The sequence below is a fragment of the Amaranthus tricolor genome, chromosome 16 (genome assembly GCF_026212465.1).
Source record: "Amaranthus tricolor cultivar Red isolate AtriRed21 chromosome 16, ASM2621246v1, whole genome shotgun sequence".
In the NCBI taxonomy this organism is placed as follows: Eukaryota; Viridiplantae; Streptophyta; class Magnoliopsida; order Caryophyllales; family Amaranthaceae; genus Amaranthus; species Amaranthus tricolor.
Genome location: NC_080062.1, coordinates 331586 through 358684, shown reverse-complemented (window position 1 = coordinate 358684; position 27099 = coordinate 331586). Strand labels below are relative to the sequence as shown.

The 27099-nt window shown below is 30.6% G+C and overlaps 3 protein-coding genes across 3 annotated transcripts; 1 reads left to right on the top strand and 2 right to left on the bottom strand.

The window, feature by feature from the left end:
- Window positions 1–1012: 1012 nt before the first annotated feature.
- LOC130802162 (uncharacterized) lies at window positions 1013–5091 on the bottom strand. Its single transcript, XM_057666075.1, has 5 exons — window positions 4980–5091; window positions 4823–4872; window positions 4112–4235; window positions 3582–3652; window positions 1013–1366 (listed from the first exon to the last, which is right to left on the bottom strand). The coding sequence occupies exons 1-5, from the start codon at window positions 5074–5076 to the stop codon at window positions 1136–1138; spliced, it is 573 nt and encodes a 190-aa protein (XP_057522058.1). The 5' UTR covers window positions 5077–5091; the 3' UTR covers window positions 1013–1135.
- A 13755-nt stretch (window positions 5092–18846) lies between these two features.
- On the top strand, window positions 18847–22954 carry LOC130802161 (GDSL esterase/lipase 7-like). The gene is made up of 5 exons (XM_057666074.1): window positions 18847–20394; window positions 20517–20644; window positions 21140–21388; window positions 21538–21787; window positions 22484–22954. Exons 1-5 carry the CDS (start codon window positions 20124–20126, stop codon window positions 22702–22704), a joined length of 1119 nt encoding a protein of 372 aa, XP_057522057.1. The 5' UTR covers window positions 18847–20123; the 3' UTR covers window positions 22705–22954.
- Window positions 22955–23827: 873 nt separating this feature from the next.
- On the bottom strand, window positions 23828–26446 carry LOC130802160 (F-box/kelch-repeat protein At5g15710-like). Its single transcript, XM_057666073.1, has one exon. The coding sequence runs from the start codon at window positions 25730–25732 to the stop codon at window positions 24404–24406; it is 1329 nt and encodes a 442-aa protein (XP_057522056.1). The 5' UTR covers window positions 25733–26446; the 3' UTR covers window positions 23828–24403.
- Between the last annotated feature and the right edge of the window lie 653 nt (window positions 26447–27099).

Here is a 27099-nt window from a genome sequence, read left to right as displayed (position 1 = left end):
CAATGTAGTTACTGCCCCGGGTTGAATCCATCATAGTTTACCGGATGGATCAAACATTTATTTTTGAATGTATAGAACTAATTTAATTATTAGTTTTTTATTTTATATGTTATTTTATGCAATTTGATATTTATAGGTTTTTAAATAAAATGATTCGAACTATAATCGAATTTCCCTTGCCCTACAACATTGACATATTAGTCTTTGAGTTAGTCCAATTTTTAATGTGTCTTTTAATTCTTGATTTCTTTTCTTGTTTGATTGTTATAATTATCCATTTTCACACCATTTAACGAATCTATCAAGATCACGTATAAATATATGTTTGTTCATATATATATATATATATATATATATATATATATATATATATATATATATATATATATATATATATATATATCACCAACTGTGAATGACCCACATTAGTATAATATTCTTTGCTTTTATCGAGTCTGCGCGAATTTGTTTTTGGGCACCTTAATTTTTAAAAGGTTTCACACTAATTTGAAGTTAGATCATTTATATGTTAATGTCTAACATTTTTTTTTCAATGTTGGACTTGATATGCACACTAAATAGTTTATATGTATCAATGTTGTTAAAGTCAATAGGGTGATTTTGACAAACGGTTGATAGTTAAAAGTTAGTAGGCGAACATAGGAGTAATTTACTATTAATTTGGGATGTATGTGTGTTAGAGTCAACTCAACCAAAAGCTTAAACTTATAATTGAGGTCCCAAAATATATTATATATTCTAACGATGTGAACATAGTAACATACATTATCTAAAATAGAGGTATATTAAGCTTAAACGTACTTACATATTATACAAAAATTGTACCCCTATTTGTCATGTAACATTATATGACCTACATTATTCTCTTTCTATAGAGTACAAGTTTAAAACATTAACCTAGAAACAATTGTCCATATTAAAAGGCCAGCAAATATAGTACTATACCCAATGAGAATTAAGGCTTCCTTATTTATCTTAATAGTACAAAATTGTGTGAGAATCAGTATTGTTTCAGTTGAAAAATAAGTATCACTTCTTAGAAAAAGTTAAAAATTTGAGTCTCACTAAATCTATCCTTCTCTCAGCCTACCCTATAATATAAGTAGTTTTTGTTTTAATGTTTGGTATTATGGTTGTTAATGGGTGACCTTCGCTTAATAGGGGGCTTCCTTCCTCCATAATCTCTATCCATTAGCTTCATAATCTCTTTAGAAGCTTCTAAAAGTCTATTTGACTCATTATCTTTTCTAGCTCTTGACTCATAATCTTGAGTTATCTTTTCCTTGATGGAGTTGCTGAATGTTGGCTTTGAGTTTCTTGAATTAAAAAATGCCTTGATCTCCACCTGAGCCAAGAATTAAAATGCTATTATGCTTAGAATTTAATGATCTAATAGAGGATAAATTCAATCATGAGGTTTCAACCGACCATCAGTTTGAGTTAAAATTTAATATTAAAAGTTATCTTTTGTATATCAAAATTAATATTTACGTTGTTTATTAAATTTAAACTATTGACACTAGTGGAAAAAAAAACGTATCTGCTACGTGTTATTTATTGCGGCTTTAATTAAACGCAACATTAAATAGAAAAAAGAATTAGGCAAAATAAAAATGCTGCGGTTTTTCATAAGCCCGCAGCAAATAAGACCTTTATACTGAAATTGAAAATTGAAAATTGATTATATACTGCGGTTTTCATAAGCCCGCAGCAAATAAGGCATTTTAAAAAAATTAAAAATTTGATTATATACTGCGGTTTTGTAAAGCCCGCAGCAAATACTCTCTTTTATACTGCGTTTCAGCCTAACCTGCAGCAAATAATCCTTTCTAAAAAAATTAAACCCGTCTTTCAACGTTCCATTGCACAAAACCTACTGTTGTATTCTTCAAAAGCCCTCCCAAAACCCACACGAAAAATCTCCCATTGTCTTTTTCAATTGTACTGAAATATGCATTATTCATCATCTTCGCATACTGCTGTTTCTTCAAGTTCTTGTTCAACCCACGAAAAATCTCTCATTGTTGTCTTCTTCAAGTTCTCAAACCCACGAAATTTGGGATACTTCTTGTTTTTCTTCAAGGTATAATTTTTTAAAGCTTATTTTAAGTTGTTCAAGCTTCATGGGCTTAGTTTTTTTATACTAATTTGATTTTATTTTACATTGTATAGGTTACATAACCCAAAACCCACAAAAATTCAAAATATAATTTTTATTTTAATTTTGTTTGATATTTTTATGTGTTTATATATTTGATGTTATAATTAGTTTGTTGATTATTTTTTAAGCTTTACATTTTTTTAAGTTCTTCAAGTTCTTAATCTAAGTTCTTTAAGTTGTTTAATTTTAAGTTTTACGTTCTTTTCAAGTTGTTATATTTGGTTTGTTAATTATTTGATATGTGTATTTTGTTTACTTATTCATGTAGTTTGTTAATTAATTATGTATGTAGTTTACTTATGTATATGTATGTAGTTTAATTAATTATGTATATGTAGTTTACTTATGTATGAATAATCACAATAGTTTACTTATGTATGTAGTTTGTTAATTAATTAAAATATTCATAATTTGAATAAAATAAATAATATGAAGGTTAAATAGGGTTTTTAAAGCGTTTTTGACACTTTCTCGTATAAAATAGTTCAAACTTGGTTTGTTTTGCATGAAACTTAACACACAACACTGTTTGGTATATATTATTGTGTTGAAATGGTTACAATCGAAAACAATAGTCATATGCTTGATATTACATGGTAAGTTACGTTTTTAAGGTTTGTAAAGCGTTTTTGGCACTTTTTCACATAAAGTGGTTCAAACTTGGTTTGTTTGGCACAAAACTTGGCACACAACACTATGTGGTATATATTATTGTGTTTAAATAGTTAAAATCGAAAACAATAGTCATATGCTTGAAATTACGTGCTAAGTTACGTTTTTGAGGTTTTTTAAGCGTTTTTGGCACTTTCTCGCCTAAAGTGATTCAAACTTGGTTTGTTTGGCACAAAACTTGACACACAACACTATTTGGTATATATTATTGTGTTGAAATGGTTAGAATCAAAAACAATAGTCATATGCTTGAAATTACGAGCTAAGTTGCGTTTTTGAGGTTTTTTAATCGTTTTTGGCATTTTCTCGCATAAAGTGGTTCAAACTTGGTTTATTTGGCACGAAACTTGGCACATAATACTATTTGGTATATATTATTGTGTTGAAATGGTTAGAACCAAAAACGATAGTCATATGCTTGAAATTACGTGCTAAGTTGCGTTTTTTAGGTTTTTTAAGCGTTTTTTGCATTTTCTCGCATAAAGTGGTTCAAGCTTGGCTTGTTTGGCACAAAACTTGGCATACAACAATATTTGGTATATATTATTGTGTTGAAATGGTTAGAATCCAAAAAAATAGTCATACGCTTGAAATTACGTGCTAAGTTGCGTTTTTGGCACTAACATATATTTTCTCTTATGCTTGTGACAAGAAAATGGCATTGATTGCAGCTACTACACTCTCAAATATATAGAACTAGTGTTTATTTGATAGAGAAATAATATACCTTATTAAGTGAAACATCAAGTGATACCATAGAATTAGGAGTCTTCAAGACATTCCTCTCATTATCATTTCCTGCATTGTAAAACTAATTTATAGACAATAGTATCATGAAATTAAAATGAATATGAAAAATCATTAATTTCTTTATTAATTACGTTTCTGTTTCTTTGAATTTGATTACATTTTAATTTTTACGTGAGAACTTTTTAATCACAATATATAGCTAATTAGACACACAACTAGCGTATTTATGATACCTAGCTAGATCGATCAATCTATTATACAACCATTATATATAGGACTAATAAATTTATTTTTAATTTTGTTTGATGACAGGGTAGGCCGAAAGAAGGTGGATGTCGGAAGAATCGAACCCATAATTTTTCTTTAACAGTGGTACTTCTCTGCAACTGAAATAAAAGTTGATTCTCTATTAAAGGTATGATCGTAGACCATGATAATCAGTAGTACTAAAAACTTTATTTTACTTCATATAGGTAAAACAATTTGTAATAATAAGTTTAGGAGCACCTGAAAGAGCTTCATTTGGGTTGTTTATCCACCTTAGATCATCAAATTTTTGACCCTTTTGTGTAGAAACCATTTTTCTTCCTGCCAAAGTTGCCTTTGCAATTGGATTATTGTTTCCAATTTCCTACAAAACCTTCATCTATGAGTAAATAAAGTGATTATGATTATTATTGGTGCTATTTAATTAATAGCTAGAAAATAATATTTAAAACTCTTACAACCCGTTTAGTTGCTGATGTTAAATGATGATAATAGTAATGAAAATTTAAGCTAATTTAGCTAAAAAAAACTATTTGACGATATTTATTTTCATGCATGTTCTACACTAAGCGTATTTTTTTGCACAAACTTCATTTCCATCCATTACAAGGTGGTATTAGAAGATAACGAAAAATAAAGAAGAAAAACGGTTGTTTGAAATTAAAAGGTTCGTTATCACATTAATTGAACTAATAGCGTATTATCTAGATATAAATTTTCAACATAATGCGTATTGATGATGTAATTAATGCTTATACGTAATTATTAGGACTACATATATCATAAGTTCATAACTCTTAATTGGAAATAAATAAGAAGTAGAATTACCATTCAATATAATGTATAGATTAATTAATTACATTTTGAATCATAAAAAATAATCAATTTTAATTTACAAAAGTGTAAGTAGGATGGTTAAAAACATGTAAAGAAAATAAAGACAAGCCTTACCTTTATTGCAAAAGCATGATTTTTTCTTGATTTGATAATTTCTACTTTGGCTACATAAAAAAGTAAAGAGTAAACCATTACTAAACCTAATACACAAGAAAAGTTAAGGTTAACTATCTACAAAGTAAGAGATATATATACATAAAAATGAATATACCTTGTTGAGCATGAGCTAAGGAGTTATTTAGAGCATGTACAAGAAGACAAACAACCAATATGAAGCTTGTTAATCTTAAGGAGATCATCTTTCTCATATTCTTTTTGCTCAATTTTTCTAAATATGGTATACAAAAGAAGAATAATCAAAAACTTTGAGTTACTATTTATAGAGCTGGTTGAAGAGACTTAAGTCAAAGCTAGGGTTCCAAAGACCTATGGCTTAGTTAATAGAATATACTTTGATCTTAGGGGCAAATGGTGGCTAACAGTTGACTTTTTTAGTTGGGTTGTTTGACCAACTGAAAGCGTTAACTATTTTTGTTGGCTTTTAAGCTAACTAATAAGTCGACTGCTATGAAGATGTTTGATACAATTAAATATTAGTTGTTGGTGTTTTATTAGAGGAAAAGTGGTCCAACAAGTTAAAAGTCATTTAAAAAACGCTAACAAACTTTGCATTTTATTTAGTTTAAAAGTCATTTTTTAGCTGGTTGAAAGCCGTTCATCAAATTTTTTAAAATTTTGGACCAATTATCAAATTAAAAGTCAATCAAAAAATTAACTTAAAAGTGATTTATTAAACAAGCTCAAACCAGCGGAAAAATTAAGATTATATTCCACTACTGGCCGGGGTGACTCAACTAATTTCAAGAGTGAAAGTGGGCATGCAAAAGAGTTTTAAGTATTAGTTTACATTATTTTGACTTTAATTTAAGTATTTTTTTTAGCTTAAGACTGTCAATAACCGTAAAATAAATAATACCTAAAAATTTTTATATATTTTTGATCCATGTCTAACCCCAAAAAAAGAACCCCCCAAACAAAAAGAAACAGGCATGCTATATATACTCTTATATTCAACTAATTAATCAGTGACAATGCAGATTTAGGGTTGTTAGCCTGTTATACATGTGATATTTATTTGATCAATTAACCAAGAGTTAATTTTATTTTTCTATTACAATATATGAACCCGAAAAATAAGAAATATTAGATGAGAATTAAACTCATATATTATTTGAAGAGAGTGATAGTTACTCCAGTTAAGATAAGATTCGATTTTCCAATTAAATTCAATGATAAGTTTCACAAGGTCAATGCTTGATTTTAAGTCAGAGATTGATTCCATTTAAAGCTGCAATTGTTTATACATATTAGACCCTTTTTTTTTGAACAAAAGACCTTTTGTTTTATTATTATTATTATTATTATTATTATTATTATTATTATTGTTGTTGTTGTTCTTTGGCTTTTTCTCATATTTATTATTATTATTATTATTATTATTATTATTATTGTGGAGGTGGCTTTTTCGTAGTAGGAACTTTTCTTGTTTTTCCTCGAGGGACTTTTTCGTCGCGCTTTTCTTTCTGGGTATGAGTTACTGCCGTCCTTTCCTCCCCAAATCCTACTCATGATTTTTCTATGGACAACATATACCGGGTATGATGATGATGAGACCTTTTGCTTCAAAAAAAATCTTTAATAATTGTACATGCATACTTGATATTAGTTCACAAACTAGGTATACTTATGCATTGCACGTATTATTTTTTACTATAAATATTATTTTTTACAGAATTGTAATTAAATCCAACTCTAATCTGATTTTAAAATGAATTTAAATTACATAAAACCAATATGAGCACAATATTCAATATATTTTGATCCAGTCAAATTCTTATTACAATGATACTCTTTCGGCCTTTTTATTTTCTTAAATTTATAATTAAAAATTACAATTATAATTAAAAAATCACAAGTAAATTATCAGTGTAACAAATTGAAAAGCATAGAGGCATAAGCAATTGTATATTTTTTTCGCAATTGGTTGTAAAATAAACATTCTAGTCAAAATATGATTCTAGTTATGAATCGAGTTTTGTCTTTATTAGAACGTGTATGTTTAATTTTCTCCAGATAAGGTTTTGGATTCGATTATTCCCTAGCTCATCGCCACCATGTAATAAAAATTTATGATTTATGGGTGAGAATCAGATCATGTATTAGTTGAAGCAAATATTATTTTCTGCGAGCAAAGTCTTAAATTCGATTATCACCTAGTTTTTTCTCATCTCTGTCAAATATATAATATAAAATATTATTGATGGATGGAAGAATTAGCGGTAATAGTAGCAAGAGTTGCTAGTTTCCCCAAAAGAAGAGAATCATATTAGCATCAAAATGAGAGCTTGAGAAACATGGCAAGTGAGTATTGCATTGAATTTGTAAAAATCAAGGTTCCCAAAAATAATGTTGTTTTTAAAGTTAACCGGCCAACACGAGGGCTCTTTCCCCAACTAATTAGCCCATGGACCACCTTGAGAATGATGTTGTCTTCGATTTTGCCACATGTCCATGTTTAAAGTTGTCTTTCAGTATGCACAAAACTTTTGACCCAAATGCTTTATAGTAACAAAAGTCTTAAACATGGCTAGTCTTTTTATTTTATTATCACCCTTTTAATGAAATTATAATTTTGCCTCTGAATTTAAAATTTCTTACATATAATCTAATCTCACTAAATAATACCTTTGTCACACTTCAAAAACAAAATTACAATATAAAATTTTTAGAGTAAAAGCTAAGGAATTCAATCCGCAAACAAAAAAATCGAGGTAATTTTTATTCGAATCGTATTATTTAAAATTAAAAAAAAAGGAAAAAAAAAGTGAGTCGCGTGCGACTCACCAAATTTTTATTTATTTTTTTAAAATTTTATTTTTTGAAATAATATACTTAATATTATTATTATTATTATTATTATTATTATTATTATTATTATTATTATTATTATTTTTTTTTTTTTTTTATTATTATTATTATTATTATTATTATTATTATTATTATTATTATTATTATTATTGTTATTATTATTATTATTATCATTATTATTATTATTATTATTATTATTATTATTATTATTATTATTATTATTATTATTATTATTATTATTATTATTATTATTATTATTATTATTGTTGTTGTTGTTGTTATTGTTGTTGTTGTTATTATTATTATTATTTTTAATTTTTTTTAAATATTGATATTATTATTATTATTGTTTTTGATTTTAATTTTATTATTATTATTATTATTATTATTATTATTATTATTATTATTATTATTATTATTGTGTTGCTATTATTATTATTATTATTATTATTATTATTATTATTATTATTATTATTATTATTATTATTATTATTATTGTGTTGCTATTATTATTATTATTATTATTATTATTATTATTATTATTATTATTATTATTATTATTATTATTATTATTATTATCATTATTATTATTATTATTATTATTATTATTATTATTATTATTATTATTATTATTATTATCAAATTTTTATTTTCCTTTTAAATATTATTTATGAGTACTTTCCAGGGTATAATTCATGTTCAAGTACCTGAGACAAGCGTCGTACAACAGCCGGATCAGCTTTTAAGACTTCATCGACCAATGATTGAAAGTACTCTTTGTCATCGACGTTTGTGTGTCGTACTCCTTCGTTGGTGTCATCTCCTACCTTTGTGTACGTCAAAGTACTCCAGAATGGATGAATGTCATCCAAATACAAAGCACCTTGTGAATCGATCGACAGATATAAATAACAAGCACACGGCAATCCATGGGTGTGTTAAAGTACACAAACGCATTTGTTAAGTACATAATCACCCAAATCTAACATACGGTTATGCTCAAGCCGCAACTGCTCCAAGGCAAACATAGATACATGGCGATATAAAGGTCTAAAGAAATGATGTCGCAACAACCTTGAAATAGAATTTATGGATTCCTGTAGCACTTGTCGGATCCTGGCTTGTTGGTTTGTTATCTGTGCGTGTGCCCTTTTAAACAGGGTATCAAATGAGCTATTACCGCTACCAAGATTATACTTGAAAGACGAGCGTTGGTTTTCAACTCTGCTGATAGTCTGGTTATCCATGTGTAAACAGTCATTCGTCCATGCACGCACAAATTTCTCTTTAAGTGGAATCCATGTTCCAGCCAAATATCGAACGGCCTTTCTGTTCCTAACCGACCAGGTAGTCACAATCGATTGCCATCTCTCTTCAAATTCGTCGAGTGTAGAACTTTCAACCAAGGGGTTCCATCTACTTTTCCTGAATATCTGCCCTTGTAGATTTATTTTCCCGCCACACAACTTGTCCACCATGTTCTTAGTGTCGTTGACAATATGTCATATGCATAACAAATGCCGCACATCTACATTAAACACAACATTGAACATAATTAAAACATATTCAATACAGAGAACGACAATAATTAATCAACAAAACCTTTTTACCTGGGAAGACATCACGAATACCTGCAGATAAACCCTCATCTCGATCAGTGACAATGACCCTAGGAGTCTGAGCTGTGTCAAAAAATTATCTCTCAATCCTTGTAATACCCACGAATATGAAACGACCGCCTCATCTCGCAACCAAGAAGTTGTGATTACTTCACACAGTGGCCACTTTTGTTTGTTTGTTTTGTACGTTGTATCTATCAACACAACATACGGTCACGTACGTATCATTTGGATTTAGGTAGGATTTGCAACTAATAATCTGCTCAAATCCCCTTTACTATCCAAGTCTGTCCAAACCACGTAATTATGCTCTATGGTCATATAAAGACAGTGTTGAAGGGGAGTCCTACCCTCTATCTCTTCTCTTCTAATTGACTGTCTAACAATGTATATTTGATTCATACTAGTTAAAAAATAAGAAATTTTTTCTCTAATTGAAGTCATGATAAAGGCAGGTTGCATGCCGGTTGCACTAAGTTGTTGTATGTGCTGCCGAATATCTACATTCAACCTATTTGCCCTTACATGACCATCTCTGTACACTAAAAAACGGTGGTTATGTCTACCTTTTTCCCCAGGACACACCCTCACCGTCCAAAGTCTTTCTCCTGGTTTACGACTACTTGCTACAATCATAAATTTGCACCGACATGTTCTACTTTTAGAACCAGGTCAGGCAGCATTATCTAGGTTATGCAAATCACCCCTAATATTACCATAGCGGTGACATCTTAAATATAAACTAACTCTAGAATGTATTTCTTTTTGTTTATAAGAAGCACGTGTAAATTGAAAACCAATTGTTATTGCTATCTCATCGGCCCAACTATGTAATTCATCTACGGAATCAAATTTCCTATCCGTAACAAATCTACCAGAGTAATCTACATTGTCTCCTAAGTTTTCAAAGTCCTGCAAATTTAAAATATAAAATAAACCATACATTAGGTTATTAAAAAATTATACATACAAACATTAATAATAAAAATAATAAAAATTATAATTTACTTTAATAACTAATATTAAAATAACAATAATAATACAAATTAATATTAAATAAAAAATATAATTTACTTCAATAATTAATATTAAAATAATAGCAATAAAAAATATAAAATAAAATAATTGTAATAATAATAAAACAAATTAATTTTAAATAATAAGAAAATAATAATAATAATAATAATATATAATTATGAATTATTTAAATTAATAATAAGAAAATAATAATATTATTACTAATACAAATTATAAATTATTTAAATTAATAATAATAATAATAATAATAATAATTATTATTATTATTATTATTATTATTATTATTATTATTATTATAATATAGTAACAATAATAATAACAATACTAATAATATATTAATAATAATAATAATAGTAATAATAATAATAATAATAATAATAATAGTAATAATAATAATAATAATAATAATAATAATAATAATAATAATAATGATAATAATAATAATAACAATAACAATAATAATAATAATAATAATAATAATAATAATAATAATAATAATAATAATAATAATAATAATAATAATAAGAAAATAATAATAAATTACAAAACAAAATAATTTAATACAACGTATATTAAATAATAATAATATAAATTACTAAAAAAATATTATATAATTTACATAATAATAATGTAAATAATCAAAAATAAATAAATAAAAAATAAAAATAAAAAAACGGAGGAGTCGCACAAAACGTGCGAGTGTGGACCACGGAGGGTCGCACGTTTTGTGCGACTCCTCCGTTTTTTTTTTTTAAAAAAAAACACCCATTCCGATCGATTTAAGTACGTACCTGATCCGATTCATAGTCGCTTTCGTTAGCCATAGTTAATCGATTCCAGCTATCAGCTTGTTTAAAATCAAAGAACGTTTTTAGATAGATTTTAGAGAAATAGTGCCGTGTTTGAATTCATATATCATGCAAGGACGCTACTGAAAATTCAATATATATATAGGATCGCGATAAAAATGTTCGGGATTACGTTCTTTTAAACTTTAAATATAATGTTTTTAAAGTGGTAATAGTATTATTAAGTGAGATTTAGTTAAATAAATTTTAAATTTAAGGGCAAAATCGTAATTTTATTTGGATTGAAGATCAATAATAATGTCCTTCTAATAAATCTTTACATTTTTTATTAAAAAAATAAAAAGAGTCGACTCTAATCATCTGATATAAATCATAGATCGACTCAGGAGATTGGGTACCATTCATAAAACTACTTATAAATTATTCGGTCGATATTATTCTCACATTAACGGTGGAATCAGACTCACAATTTTCTATTTAAACTTATACTTAGTTACTTACCTTAATTTCCGAAAGCAATTTTGCAAAATAGTAACTTTTGAACATATTCAAGAAAATATCTTTGTTTCTTCACTTATGTCTATAGGAAAAATTCAGTCTATTTACTTATCACTCTTAATTCGTATTTTATTTTTAATTTATACTCCCTTCAATTAACTACTAATGTCTCATTTGCTTTATGCACTCTATCCAATACACATGTTCAATCCTTAATATCTCTAATTGTGCATAATCAAAAATTATGGAAAGTTGATATAAATAATCTTTGCATTGAGACGAATTAAACAAGATTCTTCACTTGACTATGTTTTAACTTATACATTAATAATAAAATACAAATTAAGACTATATTTAAAAAGCATATGTGACATTAATAGTAAATTGGAGGGAGTAAGTTAAACACAGTCATGTGAAATCTTTTTTGATTTGTCTCTATAAATCAACTTTTTATAATTTTTAATTAAGAACAATTAAAGATATTAAGAGTTAAAATATTATCTCGACAAGCATGAATAATTTATCGTGTTTATTTATATTTATAAGAATAAAAGGTCCAACAAGAGTATAAAATCATGAGTAATTTTCTTAAGGAGAAAAGAAGACGACCATCCCAACATAACGAAAGCAAAAAAAAAAAAAAAAAAAAAAAAATAGTTTGACAATTAAATGTTATTTCAATTGAAACATATTTTACTTTTTTCAGATACATGTAAAAAAAAAAAGTTTAAGAATTAAACCATGCTTTCTTGTCTTTGCATTTGAAACTATGATTGCTAATTAATTGTGTACTGGTGGCTGCTTTGGCCCTAGTCTATAATTATCCGTTCTCATTAAGGTCATAATTTCTTCATTAGCACTTTCTAGAAGTTTCCTAGGTAAGTTCTTACTATCCTGGGAGATAGGAGTGATTGCCTTGTTAAGGTTGTTTGGCTTTGAGCTTCTTGGACTATTAAACACCATCTTATCCTCCTAACAAAATTGTAACAAAAATTAGAATGCTGCTTACCAATAAATAGTATTTAGTATATGCTAAAACTAAACTAATTCTTGTTGAAAAAGTATATGAGTATATGTGAATAAGGTGCTTTCTGATACTTTATGGATCCTGATCGATCAGGTATTTAATACTTCTACGAAAAAATTAGCAAGCTCATTAGTTTTAGTGACGATTGACGAAATTTCATTGCTTCATTTTAATATGCATATATTAGATATTTAATCACATGTATTTACATGTATACAAAACATGTTGAAAATTTTAATTATATAAATTCAACCTTTTGTTGATCAGTTTTTGTATATTTTACCTTTCATTTTCCTTTAAATCCAAACCTTTATATTAGTTTTCATTTAAAGGGCTTCGACATTATTTTCCTTTTAAAATATGACCATTACGAGTCGCAAAATTCTTTAAAAGAACATTTGTTTGAAAAACGCAAATTCTTAATATAGATTAAAATTGAAATTTCTAAAATCAATCACCTAAAAAATACTATATTTTATAGCTCTATTCATCGGTTTAAATTTTTTCTATGATGGTTTCTTGTAAATATATCAAGTCACATGCATTTTATATAGTACTATCTAGATATCTTATGGTGAAAAAATGAAAACAATTTATTAAAAAGACTTGTTTATTTTAACATAAAGTATTAAATTTGTACTCTTATAGTTTAGAAAAAATTTATGGTATAGATAGGTGAAAATCAAATTTAAAACTTTACCTTATAAAATTAATAGTTAATCTTTAACCGACACAAAACATAATTTTCAATGACATACTCCTATATCAAAAAGTGCTGAATATGACATCTCAGGCAAACAAAGACTAATTGTACAGAGAACATACCATTGATCTTGTCATGAATGCATGATTTATATCGATTCCATCTGAATTAATTAAGCAGAAGGAATTGATTAATATATGATGAATTAATAAATTAAAAGAATAAAGATGTTATAATTGAAATGACATTTTCAATAGCATAACTCAAAGAGACATAGGAGGGAGTAATATGTAATTATGAATTAAAGCTATTTACGTAATAGCATGAGCATGAACTTAGGAGTTTGATCTTAGGACTTTTGCAAAAGTAGATAAACCGTGAAAATTGAGCCGGCCAACCTAAATGAATCCATTTTTTCAATATTTTTCCTTTTAAAATTTTATTTTTTAGATTTGTGTAAATAGTTATTCAACAATGGAATAGGAAGAAAAATATGATATTCAAAGCCAAATATATACTGATAACTAAAAAATAAAGTCAATAAGTTAATGATTGAAGTTATGAGTTATGTTATATATAATATAACCTCTTCATGTGAAAACATTTTGGCCTAGAATTGTGGATATAATATAGACTCTCATTAAAGTCGGCGTTATAAACTTCAATTGAAATGAGAGGTCTGAGATTTAATTTTGTGACCTCTCGTTATGTTGACTTTTAATACCATATCAAGAGATCAGCTGAAAATTTAATTAGCTGGTGGTTGAAATTTTAGGCTGTGTTATATACTCCATTGATATTTAAGAGTTAGATAGGAAAATCGTAAATGACAAATACTTTTTATTGTTAAAAAAAATGAATATCACTAAATATAGATGCAATTAATATTTTTTAAATTTTAATAAGAAATCATCAGTCAAATAATAGCTTTATAATGTATGTCATATAGAGCATAGGAATATTAGTTTTTTTTTATATTCAAAAATTAATTGAGTTTATTATTTGTAGCAAAAACAACTCACCTCCTAATACAAGCATATTGAGAAAACGTTGGCATTGTGTTTTATTGATTGTGTATGATCGGTGATTGGGTCAACATTATTATGTCGTTTTGATTATGATCAATTAATCACATTTACCGCAAGTTGGAATGATTTTTTGTTCTTCAATTGGGGCGGATTCAAAATACTAGAATAAGCTGGCTGAACATCTATCATTTTGTATATATACAGATCAATTCAAATATTGTTTTTCTATATTATACGTCATACAATTCAATATTAATAAGTTTTTAATCAAATAATTCAAGTTATGCCTAAAAAAAGTTTAAGCTTAGATTCTCCTTTGCTTGAATTACTTTATTTGAACTATAGAGTATGCATGTTTGAATTTCTTGATTTTTTATATGAAAATAAACATTAGCATATTTTATTAACAATTAATTGAGCAAAAAATTAAGTTAATAGATTAAAGTACCTAAAAACATTAAATTGTGAAATACATAATATATAGAAAATACAGTCGATTTAAATGATAAAGTCAGTTTATTTAACAACTTCTACATTGGAACGATCCTGCTAATTAATAATTAAAAGTTTGTTAAACTTAATAATACTTTGAATAATAGAACAATAATAAGCTACTTAATAAATTATTTTCAGAGTTAAAGTTATGTGTGTCAATATTCATGCTTTTTAAATTACAACATATAAAGGTGACATAATTTTTTGGCAAACTTGGAAAAGAGAAACAGCAATCATTAAGCGTGGTTAAGTTGGTTTATTAGGATTTATTTGCTGATTTTTAAAATTAGTAACCTGTTTGTTGATGAATTAGTTAGACATAGAATCATAATCTTGTTATTTTTTAGTAATTTCCACCTTATAATTTTACGACAAAAGTTGGTAATAATATGAATAGGCCTATGACTATAGACTATAGCCTATAGCCTATAGCCCATAGGTGATTCTTTACTATTTCTAGAAATTAGTATCCTAAAAAATTGTCAAACTTTTTTAATTTAATTCTTTACTTTTCTATAATTTTTTTTTTTAATAAATATTACTGTCATTCACTTTTATTCTCACCTATAAATTCAACTCTTTTTTATATTATTCACAAAATTCAAATAATCCCCATCATTTCTTAATTTGTATACTGTATATAATGGTGTCAATTTCTTGAAGACGAACTGATAATTTCACCCAAATTTGCTAGTTCTTATTAAGTTGATGAGATAGGAGATATGATTGATGACCCAATTCAAAATTCATCTAGCTCACTTGTGGTACAATTAGGATGGTCATGAGTCCATGATACTGTTGAACTCGCTCTGAATCCGCTCCTTTTTAAAGGTCTGAATTTTATTTTTTTGAGACCCACCAGATTCGAGTCGGATCTGGATCTAAAAAATAATTAGGGGGTCCAGGTCTGAGTCCGAGAATTAGGACTCGGACTCAGACCCAGACCCTTGTAATTATTAAATTGTCTTACACTATTTTGTGACTTTTGTATTAATCTGACTTCTACCCCATCCTAATATTCCATTTATTTTCCATTTATATCTATAATATATAAATATATGCTAGTTAGTACAAAATTAGTATTATATTGTCTTACATTCTTACTATTTTGTGACTTTTCTATATATATATATATATATATATATATATATATATATATATATATATATATATATATATATATGATTAGTATTTAATATTTGTAAAGCACACTAATGACTTACAAAAAGTTCAAATGTGACAAATCAAATAGATTTTTTTTAGACCCATCAGATTCGAAGGGTCTGGGTCTGAATCTGAAAATTTTGAACCCTTAGGATTCGAATCCAGCTCTGAATCTATAAAAAATAAAAGGGTTCGGATCAGGATCTGGCCAGACCCGCTCCAGGCCCGCCCCATGACCATCCCTATTTGCCTTTGATCTACACTTGAAAAGATCACCACATGCATCATGCATGTATGTACTCCCCTTGGCTCTAAGCCTCAAACCAGCCTTCATTAACTATAAAATAACAAAGAATACACATCAATAATCATGGTTTAGTCGAGTAGTTGGAGATTTTTGCCGAAAACATAGAAAAAATTTTACAACACCAATCTTCTCAACAAGTTACAACAACAAAAATTTTGAATTTTTAACTCCTAGATGATCTCAATCTTACACATCTTGAATTCTTATACCATTTTCAATGATTTTTGGCAAGGAGGATCCATGACAGAAAGTGGGTCCATCTTCATCAATTTCCCCCAAGAAAAAGGGTAGGAAGCAATGCATTAAATGAAACTCTCACCTTCACCTTCCTTGCTTGCTTCATTGTAGAAGGTCTTATGCTGTGTGGTTTACAATCCACCTGCAAATATTCATATAGCCTTGTGATTTACTAATGCAATAATGCAAACTATATTGAATTCCTTTTTGCTAGTCTATTATAATTCAGTTATAGTTTTAATGTATGTTGTACGCTACAGATGATTTATCTTTACGAGAATCTATTTTTTGAGGATAAAATGATTGTGCGCATATCTACTTGTCCTTTCCTTAGAGGGGCACGGGTATAATCTGTCTGCGATTCTCCTTCCCCCAAACCCTGACTTGTACGGGATACTGAATAGATGAGGAGGAGGATTGAATTCCCTGCAACACTAGCCACCAAGCTAGTACATGTATGATCTGTCTTCTATAAATGTCAAACTTAGAGGGATTATTGATCCCCTAGTTAGATATGATAATTGAGTCGTTCCGATCTATGTTGATATCTCATTTAAGTTTAAATCATACTCGAGTTAGACCATTTCTTTATAACTAAAGTGAACTTAACTATGTGGTAGTACTTATAAGCATCAAACTAAAGCGTATAAAATTAAACTTACTAGCATGGGATTAGATGAACTAAAAAATTATTGGTGACTTTTTCTGCTGCTTATTGGTTGAATTTTGGCTTTTAACTGGTCAAACGGACAAAAAACTTATTTGATAAATGTCTACTAAGCTAAAATGAAAAGGTTACTTCGAGCAGCTTTAGGCTTGAAAGCTTTAATCATGTTGGCTGACTTTTACTCTAATAAACATCTAACAACCAACAACTAACACTTCAACAGTTAACAATCAATTATCGATCATCCCTATAACGTAAACACGGTCCGGTTTTGGGTTTTCTTACCAATAGGTTTTACTAGGTGTAGCATGCCCATGGCCATGCCCACCCAATGTAAAGAGGATAAGAACAAAAACTTGCATTTGACAAGATTTAACTCTTCATTTGTCAGAATAGGGTGAAATCCTCACAGTAATAAATACAGGTGGTTGAATGAATTTGAATATCATCTACAAGATCCTGGATGTCTTCCAAGATGATAATTATTAATCTGAACAACTTGCAGAAAATTAGTTGGTTGGTAGATTTGGGGTGGGTTGAACAACTGCCTAAAGTTAAAGAGTAGGAAATTTTTGGTTATAGGCTTATTACATCATCATCATCATCCAAATGAGACCCGTCCAAGGAAGGGTTTGGGGAGGGTAGAAAAGAAGACAAACCAGTACACTCATCACGAGGAGGTTGCGATCGAAAAGAGCTCCTCAACTCGAGTGCCGGGCATATAGGTTTAATATGCATATGCCATATATGAAAAACTTCAAGGTTTTAAGTCGGACAAGATTACACATAGTAATGGTTTTAGAACCAGGTTTTGTAGTACTCATTTCCATTTATCAGATCAAGATCGCCAACGGCGAGACAACTTCTAATCTGCTATCAATGACACTACGAAATCAGACAACATACATTTATGTCCATCTAACTTTACTACAGATATTAACTACTACTTTGGTTACTAGTTGGTCCAAGAAATGATAGATTATATAACATATCCTAGGGGCTTCAATCATCAGCTCAAAAGTTGGTTGTGTTGGTTCATTAACGGGATATCCAAAGACAATGCATCTACACTTCTAGAACAAAAGGTACTCGTGTAAAGGGCATGATAAATTATACTATACATATCCTCTCACACTTCAATCATCAACTTATTTTTGGTTGAATTGTTCCTAAACTGGAAGATATAGCCAACTTCTTACCCATAAGTTTGGACCCAGTAACAGGAATAAACACATAAGAAGGCAATGTTATAATTTCTGCAATTCTGTCATCTGTGAGCTCCCCATAGCCAACAGCAGAACTACAAGGAGAATTCAAAAGAAAAAGAAAATATTACAAGAAAAAGCACTAACAGCCCGTTTGATGATCAGTATTAAATGATGGGAAACAATAATGGAAAGTCAGTGTAATTTTTGTAGGAATATCTCTTGACAGTTTAATGCTCATGCTTATCCTCCTTCAACAATTCCATTTTCTTCACAAAATTCATGCATTACCATTTAAAAATGTGATATTAGGTGATAATGGAAAATTGTGAACAAAAAAACTTTTTTATGAACTTTCATTACCATGGGAATGACATGATACATATCATGAAAAATTTACAGTGCAAATCATTCCCATTACCACCAATTAGTATCGATAACCAAACAGGCCATAAAAGCCACCTATCTAGTTTTCGGTACAACCCAGAGCAAACAAGGGCAGGTCCAGAAACACAACTACAAGCAAAGAGGAATTATGTGCATTTACTCTGATTTTTATCATTTTCCTACAAGTTCTGCAGATATATGACCCATGATATAAGTGTGTTACTGTTAATTGTCTCTTATGTTTACTGTGTGACTAGCAAAATTGAATGCTTCTCAACTAGATTTCTTATGTATAAATCATAAAGTGGATCAAAGTCTATCATTTACCCGGAAGTTAGCCAGTAAAATAAAAAACATGCCAAAAGTTACAAAACAAAATTACCAATAGTCATATTAATATAGCTAGGACTCGACTGATTTATCTCCCCAACAGTAAGCTTTTGGTGCAATTATATATCATTGGAGATGGGCATGGGTCTTAGACAGTTAGACCCAAAGGTCTACATCCAAATCCGACCCCTATTATAGGTTTAAGTCTGTAATTTTTTCGGCCTAATGGCCTACGGGTCCAAGCCGGGTTGGATCTAGGTGTTCCATGTTTGAGTTTCGGTTTGGATCCATGTTCGTTAGACTCGGATCAGACCCATAGACTAAATAAAAATAAAAATAGTCTTGTACAACACATTACAAATAGCTTACACAACTAGATTGTTTTGAAGTTGAAAGTTGGAAGGTCTGATGAATGTAGTGAGTATTACTACTACACATTAAAAATGTCTTGTAAATGTAAAAATGATTTGATAGATTTTATACGAACGTATTATCATTAATTTTTATACTTATATTTGATTATTTTGTGTGCAAAAACAAAAACATTTATGCTAGAACTAGATCTGGACCCTAGACCCGGATACTAATTGTTTAGACCCTATAAATATGAGTCTGGGTCTGAGTCCAACAAAAATATAGGGTGGTCAGACTCTAGGTCTGGCCGAACCCAAACCTGAACCCTAACCAGATTCGACCCGTACAAAGTAACTGCAAAATCAAAAACATGCCAAAAGATGTAAAACAAAACCACCCATAGTCATATTAATATAGCTAAGACTTGACAGATTTATCTCCCCAACAGGTAGTAAAGTAACTCTACCTTTTGGTGCAATTATAAATCACAGTCAAGCTAAGTCTGCCATAAGTAAACTGAAACCAAGAAAGATTCTAGGGAGAGAGAGAAGAGTGAGAAATGTGCAGAGAAATGGAGAATAGAAGAGTAATCTTCACTGCCACATTTCTCTGCTTATTGTTACCTGAACTTTTTGCAGTTGCAAATGCTGAAGAATTCGGTGATGTACCAATCACCCCCGCCATGTTCATCTTCGGTGACTCGCTGATAGACAACGGAAATAATAACTACTTGCTCTCGATTGCAAAGGCGAATTACTACCCGTATGGGATAGACGTCGGAGGCCCAACGGGGAGGTTTTGCAATGGTCTTACAGTTGTAGATTACGGAGGTAACTCGAAATTTATTCCCGACTCTTGCTTTTAGCTTTTGAATTCACGTTCAGTTGTTTTGGTTCACGTAGCTAACCTCATATTGATACCGACTTGATTTCTTTTTGGTGCAAAATTAAAGCACGACATCTGGGATTGCCGTTGATACCACCATACTTCTCAATAACATCATTCGGAAAGCATATTTTGAGAGGGATAAATTATGCATCAGCAGCGGCAGGGATACTTGAAGAAACAGGGAGAACTTATGTAAGCTTGCTTATGCTCCATGAGTGTTTTAATATGCAAGTGCAAAAAGCAATGTTTTTAGAGTTTCAAAATGATTTTTCAGCTAATAATCACCCTTTAAAGTATAATTAAACACCAATCACCCTTAATAGTCTTTCAAAATTCTTAATTTTATACTCAAAAAAACATTTTTGTTTTTACTCACAAGGATTACATTACAATCGCCCCATATCCCGAGAAATTGGGAGCCGATAATGACATTGGGATAATGAAATGTTGATATAAGGCTAGTTAATATGAAGTTCCGAGGAAACAATCTAAGAGTGATCTTTCCAAAATTGCGATGTATTCATTCCCCAATTCCACTAACTGGCGAGCATCGAATTTGATTAACGTTAATCACACAGATTAACGTGAATGCGAATAACACAACTAAAATAGAATTATAGAGTCTCGGTATTACCTGTAGTGTTATTAAGTGAAGATGTGCAGCATTTAACACTATTCGCTTCTCAGGGGCAACGGACAACCTTGAGTGGGCAGGTATCCCAGTTTCAGGAGACTCTTACGCTGAAATTAGCACTGTTATTCGAAAGCCCGGATGCACTATCCCAGTACCTCGCAAAAGCCGTCTTCTTAGTCGACATTGGAGGCAACGACTACCTCAACAACTACCTTCAACCTGACAGATATGCCAGCAGCCGTCTGTACAGTCCAGAATCATATGCTGATCTCCTCAGAGACACACTTGCTACTCAAATAACTGTAAGGCTTCTCCACAGACAACTTTCAAATCATGCTTAAAAGAATCAATAAAATCACTGCATATAACAACAATATCATACCGACACAAATCAGCTTCAATGACTTATAATTGTTTCTTATGTTCTAAAATAACTTTAAATTGACTACAGAGATTGTACAACCTAGGAGCAAGAAAATTTGTACTGGCAGGAACAGGTCCTCTTGGATGTATACCTGTTTACTTATCCAGATCAAGTGATGGTAGCTGTTTGCAGAACGTCAACAATTTGATCATTTTATTCAACGATCGACTGATTCAGCTGACAAATACACTCAACAATAGCCTACCTGGTTCTTTCTTCGTTTATCACAATACTTATAATATCGTCGATGACATGGTTCACAACCCTTCTACTTATGGTAAGAAGTACTATCAACTCAATTATATTACATAAGGTGCATGACTTTGAAAAGATACTCTTACCAATTATAGGTGTTATTGCTCAAAGTAACGTCTTAATAAACATAAATGGCCACTTTAGGGCAACTAAATCTTTTATTACCCAAATATGGTCCGCGTAGGATCAAATAGTGGGTTCTTTTTTCATTTCATCCGAGCCTAAATTTTTTTGAGAACCGATGACAATGTAATTAGTTTTAAGTTCTAACCAGTGTAACATAAATCGGCAAGTTTTCTATTCACTCAAAATGGCTAATTTTTAGCCCAAAACCGATCATAATTTGATTTTTTACGATTCGCGATTCGCAAGAAGATTAGCTAATTATGTGATATTGTTTTAACCACTCAAGCAAACTTAGTTCTCACTCATTAAAAGCAGATAGAACCACAGACATTGGCAACGCTTCAAGTAAGAACCGCTAACAATGACAATGTATCTATTTGTACTTAAAAGCCAAATTTTCAACTAGATAGGTGTGTTGACATTTTCTATACAAAAACTAACTTATTAAGTAAAAAGTGGACTGCTGACATTCTGTCTAAGAGAACCGTAGTGTAGGAGTTATAATTTTTGCGACCCTAAAATCAGAAATTTAGTTTATTTGGGCATTACTTTAAGCAGATATTCTGACTAGAGCCTACGTTTTGTGTCACAGGGTTTACTACATCAAACAAGGCTTGTTGTGGAAACGGCAGAAATGGAGGGGAACTTACATGTCTTCCTTTGCAGGCACCATGTCCAGAGAGAGATCGTTATCTGTTCTGGGACTCCTTCCACCCAACGCAAGCAGCAAATGCAATCATAGCACGCAGAGCCTACAGCCAGAATGCCATTGACTGCACTCCAATCAGCATCTATCAGCTAGCACAACTATAAATTCATGAAGCTCAATGTAGTACCTACTCATATAGGACTTCTATTGTATTATTATTATTATGTCGACAAATTCAAGCAAGAAAATTAAGGCAGCATTATATTGTACTCTTATGTAATAAACATGTAAGAAAAATTCATATTATGCTATTATATAGTACTTTCCAATGTTCAAAAATATTGCAAGTAAAAGTTCAAGAACAAGTCAAGATAAGTCATTATACCTTATAAAAATTAAAAACAGCATTTGCAGCAAGCATGCTCCAATAAGATGACCTCAAACAATTACAATAATATCCGATTTGCGTCTTGCTATGGCAGCCCTTGGAAGGCAAAGATGTACGCAGCCTCATCATCAGTCTTGATGGGTGGACAATACATCCACAACTTATAGCAGGAAAAATCGACATACTGTTTCTTTCAAATAGTACGGTAGGACAAATTCTACAAGGGTATCTCAAGTAAAAAGGCTTGTGGTAACAGAAGTGATGCAATTATATCGTAATGTCAAATATCGGCCGAAAGCATGAGATTTCTCCCGAAACCGCCCAAAACGAAGTTTTTTACACCTTTGCAACGCAGAAAATATAGGTTCTATAAAAAAACAACATTACAAAGTGGCCAATCTGATGCAATATAGCCTTATATTTGAACAATTATCACACAGTAAAAAAAGGCACTAGACAGCAGCATTCGTCGCTTCCAGCTCACATCAGTGAAATGTTTCCAATCTAATTTTTTCAAACAGCCAATATGACTAGACCCAATATTGACTTTTCAGCGCCAAAAATAATCAATCCAATAGGCTTTCCAAGGGTATGCATAACTATCAGTAAGATCCATGATGAATTAGAAGGTATTTGTAAGCAAACTACAAAAGAATAATTGTGGGTGTTCCTCATAATCAACAACTATGCCAAAGCCACAACATATGGGTGCTCCTCTTAATATTTAAGAAATTACACCATCAAAGTAGCATTGTTAATAAAAATCAAGGTTCATTCATCACGCAATTGAATCCTACTCAATAATTAGATACAAAAGACTAACTTTTAACTGTCAACATATCTCGAAAAATTACAAACTGACGAAAAATAGATTGATAAGTAAAATAAGTGACAGCACATTTTCAAGCTAGAACTGTATAAAACTTAAAAATTGTATATAATGACAAAAATGTCAAAGCTTTAATCCGATGTGTATAACACTGATAATAATTTACATAGGATAGGAGACTTAGGATGCTTGACATCGTCTATTAATATACAACAATTGCACAGACAACAAGGTTATGTCATAGTCTTCCACAAATAAAGTTTAATGTTTACTCGTCGACTAACAATATCACCAGCCTCAACCTACTGTATTCTAAAAGTTGCATCAGCACTTCATCACTATTTCTAGTCAAAATGGCTAGTTGTACCTCATGAACAACTGACCACCCACTGCCATAGTGAACTTGTCGGGAAGCAAAATCGTTCAGCACTATGAAATGTATGTCGAACATTCTCACCATGAGGCCATGAATGATGAAACAGTCACTCCATGGCTAACATCAAATACACAATGTGTCATATTTTGAACATGTCGGTACGAGACAATGGGGCATGTAATTTAGATGATCAAAAACTATAAATAACGGACGAATCCCTATAGAATACTCTTTGAGAGAATATTTATTAGATAAGAAGCTAATTCAATGTCAGTAGATGGATGCATCAAACCTTGGCTCATAGAAGCAGACTTGGCTGTTGTAAGATTGTAGTGCACAACCAGCAATCCAGGACCAAACCTTTTTGTCCACATCATAAAGGAGGCCTTTTCCTTGGTTCCATGATGTAAAGCAGATCAAATTATCCTGCCCGAAACACTCAAACCTTTCAGCTGATAGCCTCAGTAAAGCTCGGAAATATTTGGGAGGCATCCTACTGATCTCCACCCATTGTAGCTTAGTATGATCTAATTCCCAGATTCTCATACTTTGCAAGGTGCTATATAGGCCTATCCTTCCAACAAGGTAAAGGCGTTTCCGTGCACCAGCAACCAGATACCCGTCCAACAATGACCGTGGAAACTTTGCTGAGATGTGCTCCCAAGATCCTGTGTCGAGTCGATACATCATTAACCCAAGTGGTGAAAGTGTTTCCAAATACAGCCTTGAGTCGCAAAAAGCCATTTTTGAGGAACACAAGTTGACTGCAGGCATTATTTGGTGGACCGACCAGCTGTTCAACTTTGAATCATACACTTCAGTGGGCAAAGACTTGTCACCATATATATCGCTGGTAGCTATAACTCTGAATGATTTGTCCTTACGATCAACAACCATAATCAACTGCCTTTGTTGATTATAATGCATGCTTGGCAGCATCCTCCAAGCTTGCGTAAGAGGATTACACACCAAAGTTTTAAAAGTCAAGCAATCAAATCCCGAAAAGCAAACAAGACCACCAGAAGAACCAACCAACCAAAATGCCCATGAAGGCAAGAACATGAATGGGATTCTATACCATGTTTTCAATGGCAAGCTAAAAACCGAGCATTGTGGGGTTTGAGAGTTCTTCCAAAATGTGAGAAGGCAAGGACCATGAGATGGAACTTGGGAATGGAATTTCAAAAAACTACTATCCTGCAATATAGAGTTCCACCTCTTACAAACAGAACGAAGCCGAAATATCAAGAAAGGAGGAACTCTAGCTAATATCTCATTCAGCAAATCCTCAGGCAGCATTGCCCATATACTATCCTCCATCCGAACATCCAAATGAACAGCTTTACAAAATGTTCCTACCGTTTCTTCATCGAAACCCCGCGGCTTTGTCTTAACAACCTTCTGTCTACATGGACTTGTATTCCTAGACCCCATTCGACCAACCGGGCTAGTATTCCTCGAACCAGATCGACTCAACGGACTTGAATTCCTCGACCCACCAACACTCAACGCAGCAATTTGCTTTACACTATCATCAATGACCCCAAGTGACCCGTTTCCACATACCCCCGATTCAGATATTTCCCCAATTTCAACCATTTTTACAATTCCAATCCAAAACCCTAAATTTCCTAAAAAGTCCAAATCTTTCTCCTCAAATATATATATAAGCTTTACACTATCACCAATCACCCCAAGTGACCCATTCACACAAAACCTAGATTCAGAAATTTCCCCCAATTTCAACCATTTTTCCAATTTCAACCCAAACCCTAAGTTCCCCTAAAAATCCAAATCTTTCTACTCAAACAAATTGAAGCTTCAACTTTTTTAATTATGCTTCATCATACACCACATAAAAATCAAAATTTGGAACAAGAACAATTTAAATACATAAAATTGTATTTAAATGGCATTAGCCCACCATTATTAGAGCTATTTGATGGTGAAAAGTGGGATTGATTCCATACCAAGATCGAGAAAAAGATCAACATGTACAAATAATGATCATTTTGAAAGTGTAGCAGATTTTCCAGGAATAGCAGAGAATATATATGATAATCAAAATTTACTTGCATATAAAGGGTCTAGATTAAATTACCTTTGACTCAAACAAGATCTCTATTTGAACAAGCTCCCCTCCCTCGGTTTCTTCCATTTATTCTCTCTTCTCTTTTAACTTAATGTGTTCATATTTACCACACATCCTAAAAGAAAAACTTCCTACTTTTGTTTCCTTCTTTCCATTCTCCTAACCTTTACCATTTATCCAAAAATTTTGGTTCATATTAGTCATTGTCATCATCATACCGGTATCCGCTCATCATAGGATTGGTTCATAATAGTCCATATAGTAAATATTTTTTTAATTATCCATGGAGTCAATATTAGAAATACTATTGATTTCAAAACGAGAGATATTGTAAGAAAAAATGTCAAAATGAGAAATAGTTTTCTTATTTAAATGTGATATAAGGCTAGAACATAAAACTTATTCATTTATCAATTTTGAAATTTATAATAAGATTAAAATGAAAATTGATATTTGAACAGATTAATTCCTGTGAATGCTCACGACCGCAAGTGGGAGAGTTGAGTACACAAACAATCTTGATGAGGTTTCTTCTCAAAATCATATGGTAGAAGGAGTAGTCCATTAAATTTATATGTTTGTCAACATTTTTAAACACTCCTTGAGATCACATGTAGACATTTTCTAAACACTCCTTGAGCTTATCATATTGTTATTATGAACTTGCGAGAGCCAAAAAAACTTGGCTCTAATATCAAGACAAATCGTCAAATTTGCGATTATCAATGGAAGAGTAGATTACACACAAACTTGATTATATTTTTTTTCAAAACCATGTCGTGGTGGGAGAATTAGCCCACCAAACTTATATAGTAGTATTAATCAACGTCTCATTAAATTATGGATCTGAAATCACATGTGGACATTCTCTCAA

Excerpts from the sequence above, each read along its gene's own strand:
- LOC130802162 (XM_057666075.1), bottom strand. The coding sequence starts at position 5,076 with ATGAGAAAGATGATCTCCTTAAGATTAACAAGCTTCATATTGGTTGTT. Across the intron at positions 4,873-4,979 it reads CTTAGCTCATGCTCAACAAG|CCAAAGTAGAAATTATCAAA; the intron begins GTATATTCATTT and ends TTTTTTATGTAG. Across the intron at positions 4,236-4,822 it reads ATCATGCTTTTGCAATAAAG|GAAATTGGAAACAATAATCC; the intron begins GTAAGGCTTGTC and ends AAGGTTTTGTAG.
- LOC130802161 (XM_057666074.1), top strand. The coding sequence starts at position 20,124 with ATGTGCAGAGAAATGGAGAATAGAAGAGTAATCTTCACTGCCACATTT. Across the intron at positions 20,645-21,139 it reads AAGAAACAGGGAGAACTTAT|GGGCAACGGACAACCTTGAG; the intron begins GTAAGCTTGCTT and ends TTCGCTTCTCAG. Across the intron at positions 21,389-21,537 it reads CACTTGCTACTCAAATAACT|AGATTGTACAACCTAGGAGC; the intron begins GTAAGGCTTCTC and ends AATTGACTACAG.
- LOC130802160 (XM_057666073.1), bottom strand. The coding sequence starts at position 25,732 with ATGGTTGAAATTGGGGAAATATCTGAATCGGGGGTATGTGGAAACGGG.